At 34.6% G+C, this 8,444-nt stretch overlaps 1 protein-coding gene and 1 long non-coding RNA gene across 2 annotated transcripts in view; both read left to right on the plus strand.

Annotated features, from left to right (window-relative positions):
• Window positions 1-184, plus strand: part of LOC111085005 — a 19,571-nt gene extending 19,387 nt beyond the window's left edge. Inside the window, exon 3 of the long non-coding RNA XR_002609869.1 lies at window positions 175-184. This is a non-coding gene — a long non-coding RNA (uncharacterized LOC111085005). The remainder of the gene's footprint in view (window positions 1-174) is intronic.
• A 2,154-nt stretch (window positions 185-2,338) lies between these two features.
• LOC106478307 overlaps window positions 2,339-8,444 on the plus strand; it is a 15,922-nt gene continuing 9,816 nt past the window's right edge. Inside the window, exon 1 of the mRNA XM_013938836.2 lies at window positions 2,339-3,037. Within this exon, the coding sequence (XP_013794290.1) occupies window positions 2,378-3,037 (660 nt within the window). The 5' untranslated portion in view covers window positions 2,339-2,377. The remainder of the gene's footprint in view (window positions 3,038-8,444) is intronic.

Below are 8,444 nucleotides of genomic sequence, written 5' to 3' on the forward strand. Positions count from 1 at the left end.
TGACCGGTCAGTTTCAAACAGTCTTTGTTAACCTGAAGATGACCTAGGAAGGTTGAAACGTTGTTCCTATACTTTATTTTAATTAAAGTTTTTAATACCATACCAGCCGTCTCTGCTATAAATTCTTACTTCAACTGGGTTTCTCGTCATAATGAAATCTGTGAATTATATAAGATCAATTGCTCTTTATTACACCATTTTCATTCCAGAGTAAAAAAGAACAAAACACAAATACAATTCCAGTAACATCTAAGTGTACCAGTTGATACAATAAGGCTGAAAAATATTTTATCTTTTTCAACAAGGGAGCTGTATTTTAGGAACATGAACATGGAAAATAATAACATTTGAAATACCCGCGGACAGGGTAGTTGATGGGTTGGGGCAGGAATTTGATACGGTGCCAAAAAAAATCTTTAATTTTTCACGTAAATGAAAAACACAATGAATGGAACACAATCGAAGTTAAGCCTAATATAAGCCCTCGTCATAAAACTAATAAAAAGAATACAGTTACCTCTTAAAAAATGAGACGATGGAAATTGTACGGCCGAAACGTTAAGGTGTTTTTTTCTTACAGCATTTGTAGTAATTTTTGATATCTTTCCCTCAATTATTAATATTTAATTACGTTTCTTTAATTAGTGATTTGTCGGATAGACGTATTACAAAAATTTTGAATTAAGGAATATTTAATAGAAAAGTTGGCATTGGTATTTAGCGTAGCGAAATTATGAATGACGTGATCAGGAAATTTAGCATTTCCGCTAACTAAATCGGGATGTAAGGCTGACATTAAACAAGGACGAGAAATTAACCTTTTGGTAATTAGAGGACCTTTGTTGTTGGTTTTTAATAATTCCTCTGTAAAACATCATCTTAATGCTTAGATTTCGTTATTACAGATTTCCACAGAATTATTCATTAACGTTTCTTAACTTAAGATGTTAAGATATACATATGCACTGTTTTCTTACTAATATATATATATATAAATATCAAATCCTTAACTGGTTTTATGCTTTGATAACTTCTTTACTTCGATTATCTTACTCAATTAGTCCTAGCATCCATCGTAACTGATCATTGAACATTTTCATAAACTTGGGATATTTAACTAATTTTATGTACAAACCCCCTGTGTGTGTGTGTGTGTTAGGAATCACATCAAACTCGGTGGTTCTGCCGCACCCTCTTAGTTCCCTCGTCCTTTCCAGTTTCCTTCGATTAGTTTCACGATGTGCCTTAATCACTTTTATTTGCTTAGTTTGAATATTTATCTTTTATGGCCGCACCCTATTAGTTCTCTCGTCCTTTCCAGTTTCCTTCGATTAGTTTCACGATCTGCCTTAATCACTTTTATTTGCTTAGTTTGAATATTTATCTTTTATGTTTACCTTCTTGTGTGTCTTCATTTTTTTCTTCTTTCTTCCAAAATTTCACGTGCATCAAATATTTTTGTCGAATTGTGATTTGTTTTTAAATCGTGAGTGATGTTTTTGGGATATATATATATATATATACAAATTAATTATTATTATCAGAATCACTTCAGACACTGTTGTTGATTAATATTTTGGTACTTTCTTAGATGTTTGGTTATGATTATTTCTCTAGAGTGTCAATAAACTGAGTGTTCCTTTCTGCTTTGTTGATTTGTTTAGATTCTTCGTTAGAATGTTTTCTTGTTTCTCTTCTTTACAACAGAGATGTGATAAATTGTAGGTGTTATGGAGTCTCACACTTAGATAGGAAACATTTTGTGGTTAACTTCGAAATTAGTTACTATCTACTGACATAAATCGTATGGTCAATACGTACTTAAAATGTCAAGTTTTTTTTTTGTGATGCAACGGCTGTTTTATGTTTAATAATAATGAGAACCAGCAAGAATTGGCAACTCCGAAAATCGACCGACGTCACATCTGTAAGACTTGTGATTGGTGGAGGGTGTATGCAGCTTAAGAACAGCCGGTGCACCCGGTAAATGACGTGCACGAGCGTCACCTTGCAGGCTAAAAGCGATGCAGCATGAAATCGGGCATATTACACGGTAGGCGTGTTAGGTACGGCCTGTTAGTGTTGATCTGAGCCTCCCCTTTTTCCTCCTATTGCCCCCTCCCCCCAGCATTCGCCTCAGACATTAATACAACTATTAGTGAACATCAACTGGGAGTTCTTCGTGCGGCAACTTTTGTGACGTTCATTCCTGTCATGGTGCAACTAGCCATATATAAACAGCCACTTCTTGATATCTTAATTATTTACATTGAGCAACTTTGCACGTGAGATTTGCTGCCAGCCGTTACCTTAGTGGGGAGCGCACGTTGTCTTGAGAGAAAACACACACGCTTGTGCGCGCACCGAATTGAATGCCATGTCGAGCGCGTTGAACCCTTCAAATAGTGTCAATCGTTTTCACGCCAACCCGGCCACGGACCCCACGTTTAGCACACCTGAATGCGGAGCAACCAATTCCGCAGTAGCAGCAGCTACGTCGTTTCTGGAATTAACAAACACAGCCGTCGCTGCAGCCGCAGCCGCAGGTGTTGATCTAACTTACGCTGACTTCGGATTTAACGGGCTCAGGTTGCCTCCACCCGGCCACTCTTCAGCGAACTTCGGCATCACTTACTTCAGTTCTACAGGTCCCGGAGCTGTCACTCCGGACGGAACAGATAGTTACGCTCCAATCCCTTGGGACGGTCCCACCTTCACTTCCCCATACCACACTCCATCATCTACGAACCCAGTCTCTTGCGACTTTGGTCCTTTTGGATTCGCTGGCAGTCATTGTGCATTCACAGGAGCAAGAGTACCTGGGATGACCATCCAAAGATTCGGACCACAATTTCGTTCTCCCACGAGCTGTGGTGGACTAGGTCCACCAGGAGATCACTTTGGTAGCTCTTCTCAGGTAACGAAGTCCAAGCCGCGGCGACGACTAGCGACCCTGGCCCAGCGGCGAGCGGCCAACATCAGGGAGCGTAGAAGGATGTTCAATTTAAACTCTGCTTTTGATAAACTGCGGAAGAAGGTAAGTTTCAGCGCTCTTAATCTCTCTTTGCGATCTGCCGAAGAAAGTTTTCAATTATATCTTAATATCATACTGTAGTGTGATGAAATTCCTAAGATAAAGTTCGATAGTCGTCCAAACATCAAGAATTGTAAGCTACAAATGTTGAGAGAAAGATACATAATTTTAATAATATATAAATATACATTAATTCATAGTTCACAAAGACAAGGCGAATGATATTCTGTTCTAAGAAGACACGGTAGATAAATAGTATTGAAGTGCCTTTTCTCTGGTATTGCAATTTGTCAAGATTGTCTTCGAACATTGTAACATTCCAGTGTTTCTAAACCAACAGAAGGACTTATAGAATTTTTTCAATGCATACTATCAATCTCGTTACCATCAAAATAGAAAGGTATTTTCCTTCTAATTTCTGATAGATTAGAAAAAGATAAATTCTAATACAGTTGTTTCACTCATTGTTCAAACGTCATATGAGATAAACATAAACGTCTGAAAGTTAATTATCATATATTTCATAGTTAAAAGGTTATTTTACCATGTTGTTTGTATGTGTCTCAAGCTGGCTGGAATAGAACTTCAACGAAGACGAAGTAGCATATAAACACGCAGCTTATATGTGTGAACAGAGAGACTCTTCAGATGTATGTCAGTATTAATACTTTATTTTTCAGATTCAATAACATATTTTGTTCTTAGACAAGGTGATAAATAATATTTTGAGGAAATAAAAATGCCACTATTTCCTAACTAACTAAATAAAAGAATCATGTCTTGGTTCATAGGTTTCTGACCTGTATTTTTTTATCAAAGTGACGTTATCTGATTACCCAGCTGAATTTCACTACAGGAAAGTAACACCATTACTTGGTGCTCTACGTTATTATTGGCCGTGAAACAAACGGACGGTTTCGAATCTTATAATGTGTTCACCGCATTACAACAATGCTATTCGGAAGTGCATGTTTCACAGGGGTAAAAATCATCTGCTCGTAGAAAAGTTCAAGGAAATCACTATACGAGCTATATTAAATACATGTATTTAAGGACACGAAAAATATTATGAATAGTTATTATTCTAATTTTATAAACATTTTAAACTATCAAATACCTGGCATTGCTTGTAAACGTTTTGTTCAGGAGTAGTTTCGGTTTATAAGATATCTGCTATTAAAGCCATAATAATCATTTCCCACAAACACCGAGAACAACAGTAGACCAAAGTTTCTGTAATATAGAATTAATTTTGATGGTATGTTACACTATCCAATAACCTAAAGTATTTTAGGTTATTAGGGGTGAGTAAGGGACTATATATCAAAACCAAACAACTTGCTTACCTTCTACCACTATACGAGGCGTTTTCATTTATTTGCTTCGTTCCTACAAGTAGCACCGATGAGCCGTGAATACGGCGAAACTAGTCTGTTGTAGCGAAAATAGCTAATTAATGAATAAATTAGATCTCTCCGTCATTTTTTAAAATTAAAATTCACGTTATGGTGAGGAAAATAACTTCACGAGTAAAAACATTGTCATCACTTATCCAGGTAAAGGTAACAATACTGTGATTCTAGATAAAAGAAACTTTATTGAAAGGTCAAAGATATACAATCGCAAAAATATTTATTGAAAGGTCAAAGTTATACAATCGCAAAAATAACGAATGAATTAGATGCTTGTTAGATTTTTAAAAAATCATCATTGATAACGGTACCTGTAACAATATTAAACCAGTTGGATCTAATTAATGTTTTCTCAACGGTTAACCAAATGTTTACAAATCTAGTTGTCGTATTTAACCAATAATGTCTAATACAGGTTGTTGCAACTATAATTTAGCCAAATTCTTAAATCATTTTTAATGGATTTCATTTGTAACAAGTAAACCTTATAAGATAGTTTTAAATTCTTAAAGAAAATGGTTAATATGATATTTGGTAGTGAGATACCTGAAGGTAGACTAAATAGTCTTTTCTCACAAACATACCTCTAGACGAGATTATTGATTTACGTTTGGAATTAATATTTGACCAAAAGTAATTAATAAATGGGTTACATATACAAACATTTACAAGATTAATCGAATTCGAAACAAAAGAATATTTTTTGAATTTAACGAAAAGTTCTGTGAAGAAACAACATGTTCGGAGTTAGCACGGGTTCTTGTTTAGTTCCTATCATGGGTAATGTGTTTTTATGAACAAAAATGGTTAAATTCCTCCTCACTTTAAACCATTTACTCATAGCCGTTATGTAGATGACTTATTTATGGCGTTTAAAGATGAAGTCCAGCTGATGAAGTTTGTCCATTCTATGAATGGTGAACATGGTAACATAAACTTTACTTGTCAATGCCAACTTTAACTTTTATGGACATCCTCGTGTACAATAAACATAGAATGTTTGACTTTGGAGTACATCATAAATCAACATACACAGGACTTTCTTAACACTCCGATAGCCTTATACCACATTGTAAAGAAAATCTAATCAAATGTTTTGTATGTCGTGTTTACAACATTGCCAACGCTTTTCAATTTCCCTAACAAGAACTGAACACTTTAGAATCAGTTTTGAAAGTAAATTATTGACCAAACATTTTGTCAAGTCTAATATTGAGAAGATTTACATTTGCAATTACATTATGATGTCTCATCGCCGCCAGTGTTCATAACTCTACTGTTGAATGTCTTTATAAGAAGCGTTTATCCAGAAATTGAGCTAAAACTGTGGGCTTAAACCTCCATCTCGCATCCAGTTTTTTTTTTCCTAAATGAATAAAGTAACATTTCAATCCATTCAACCGGACAAATCTAAATCTTTGTTTCTTTATTTCTCCATTCACTTCACTATAGAACAGAATTAACCATGTAATTTGTTTTCCAAACCTTCAAAGTGGTTTCACTTCAGTTAATACTCAGGCACAAGGGGTATGCTACATGGTTACACCATACATGCATCATCTCGTTGTAAAGTGGTTAGTAGCCTATATTAATCTAAGACTAATTACTAATTAGTAACTAATTATCTATATAAATGTATATTAATTACTAACTGGTTTTTATCCTAATTTTCGGCTACTAGCCTTCTGCTGTCTTCAGGGAAGTCCTGAGAAGGACTGTTTGTGTTCGGTGATGGCCGAGATTCGATCCTGCGTGGTATTGAAGGGGATCAGATGAGATGCATTACCTATTCTGTTGGGGTTTCACCCATTAAGACTTGTACCAACTAACTACCTAGATGTTTTCAAGAGGAGTATCCAGGTTTTATGACTTTTATACTAAGTTTCCTGAGTGTTTTATCAGTTAGGTTAATGTAGAATACTTCTTTAGTTATCTATTTCTCTTGTGTATAGTTCATATCTTACTGTTTTTGTATTATCCCATTTTATCTATGGTATTCTTCTCTAGCAGGATGGGTTATGTTAGATAAATCAACATTACCGAGTCTTGAGTGTCTATTATGTTCCTGAGTTCTAACTCATGTTGGTCGGTTTGTTTCTACAGTATAGTAGAATCAACATTCAGAGAGGATATTGTAAAATGGGTTTGTCTTCTCCATTGATTCTTTAGGTGGTTTGATTTATGCTTACTATGATCCTATTACGTTTTGGCTGCGTCATCTATAAATAAAGATTTGATAGCGACCATATTACTAAATTACTGTTTTTTTGTTTAAGTAATTGTTTCTGTTTATGAAAAGGAACATAGAAAAATACGCTCTACTTGGTTGATATGAACAATACAATCATTTCCACAAATGGGGACCGAAGGCCGCCTGGAGGGGTCACCTGTTTTAACCACTCGCACCACTATACAGTAGTGTTGTTTGTCAATCAGTAAACACTAAAATGACGTCATATATGAGACGCTTAACGTTGCAATTTGTCCTTTCGTGATGTCAGTAAAATAAATCACGAGAACAGTTATGCAGTCTGTAGGCTCCAACGCAGTATGACATATGAACTTCAAAGGCAAGAAATATAAATATTTGTTACTCTTAATTTTGGTTTTATTTACTCTTGAAACAGAACACTTACGGGAACCCTGCGCAAGTCTATCTAGTCACATAATTCGGGTTTTAAAAAAAGGTATAAATATTAACTCGCACATATAACCACTTAAACAGAAGCTTCAAAGATGCAGGAAACACGTTACTTTATATAACTTCTTTTATATAATTCAAAATAATTACCTTTATAAACTTTTATCATCCCTCTCAGTGTTATTCTTTTTTAATTGTATTAATATTTCGTGTGTCATCCCTTCCCCAACTTTCTAATTTTAGTTTAGTTTATAATCAGCTAAGAAAAATGTTACAATATCTTCTATAATTTAATTGGCTCTTCTTTTGGCTTATTTTGTATCGTTTAGAGAAGACTTTGGATATCTCCCCATTTTCTATACGCAGTGCTGATTTCATTTCAAAGTTCTCAAAGGTTGAAATAGGTCTCTAAGGTGATCGGACGAGATATTACTATAGTTTGTGGGTATACTTCACATCTTTTAGTGTAAAAGATGTGAAGTATACCCACAAACTATACTAATATCTCGTCCAATCACTTTAGAGAGTGTAAAAGATGTAAAACATACCCACAAACTATAGTAATATCTCGTCCGATCATCTTAGAGAGTGTAAAAGATGTGAAGTATACCCACAAACTATAGTAATATCTCGTCCGATCACCTTAGAGAGTGTAAAAGATGTAAAGTATACCCACAAACTATAGTAATATCTCGTCCGATCATCTTAGAGAGTGTAAAAGATGTGAAGTATACTCACAAACTACAGTAATATCTCGTCCAATCACCTTACAGAGTGTAAAAGATGTGAAGTTATATCCATAAGCTATAGTAATATCTCGTCCAATCACTTTACAGAGTGTAAAAGATGTGAAGTATACCCACAACCTATAGTAATATCTCGTCCAATCACCTTAGATAGTGTATGAAAACACACACACACACACAAAACATTTGTTAACAACTGTTTAATCTTTTGCACGTAAAGTAATGAATTTTAGTGTCATGAGTGCAGTGTGGCACTACATAATTCTGGAAATACAGAACAAGATCTTAGGGTCATGTTATATGAATATGTAACATAAAATCGTATTTGCTCATTTTTGCATGATGAAGTTGGTTTCATTAAGTTTTATTTTTGTAGAGTAACAGTATATTTGTTAATTTCAATCTGATATATTTCATAAATTATAGTTGTTGTTTTTTATATTTGACGTTATATTTAATATGACATATTTTATTCGAATCGTTATTTAACTGAAGGATTTTGTAAGGATACAAATCTTATCACTTAGAGTTTAGAACTTCCTTCCTTGACATTAAGCCAGAGTAGATAACTCAGCATACATAAGCTAGCTCTGTAGTTTTATCCAGCATAC

This window comes from Limulus polyphemus, unplaced genomic scaffold (assembly GCF_000517525.1).
Source record: "Limulus polyphemus unplaced genomic scaffold, Limulus_polyphemus-2.1.2 Scaffold199, whole genome shotgun sequence".
Classification (NCBI taxonomy): domain Eukaryota; kingdom Metazoa; phylum Arthropoda; class Merostomata; order Xiphosura; family Limulidae; genus Limulus; species Limulus polyphemus.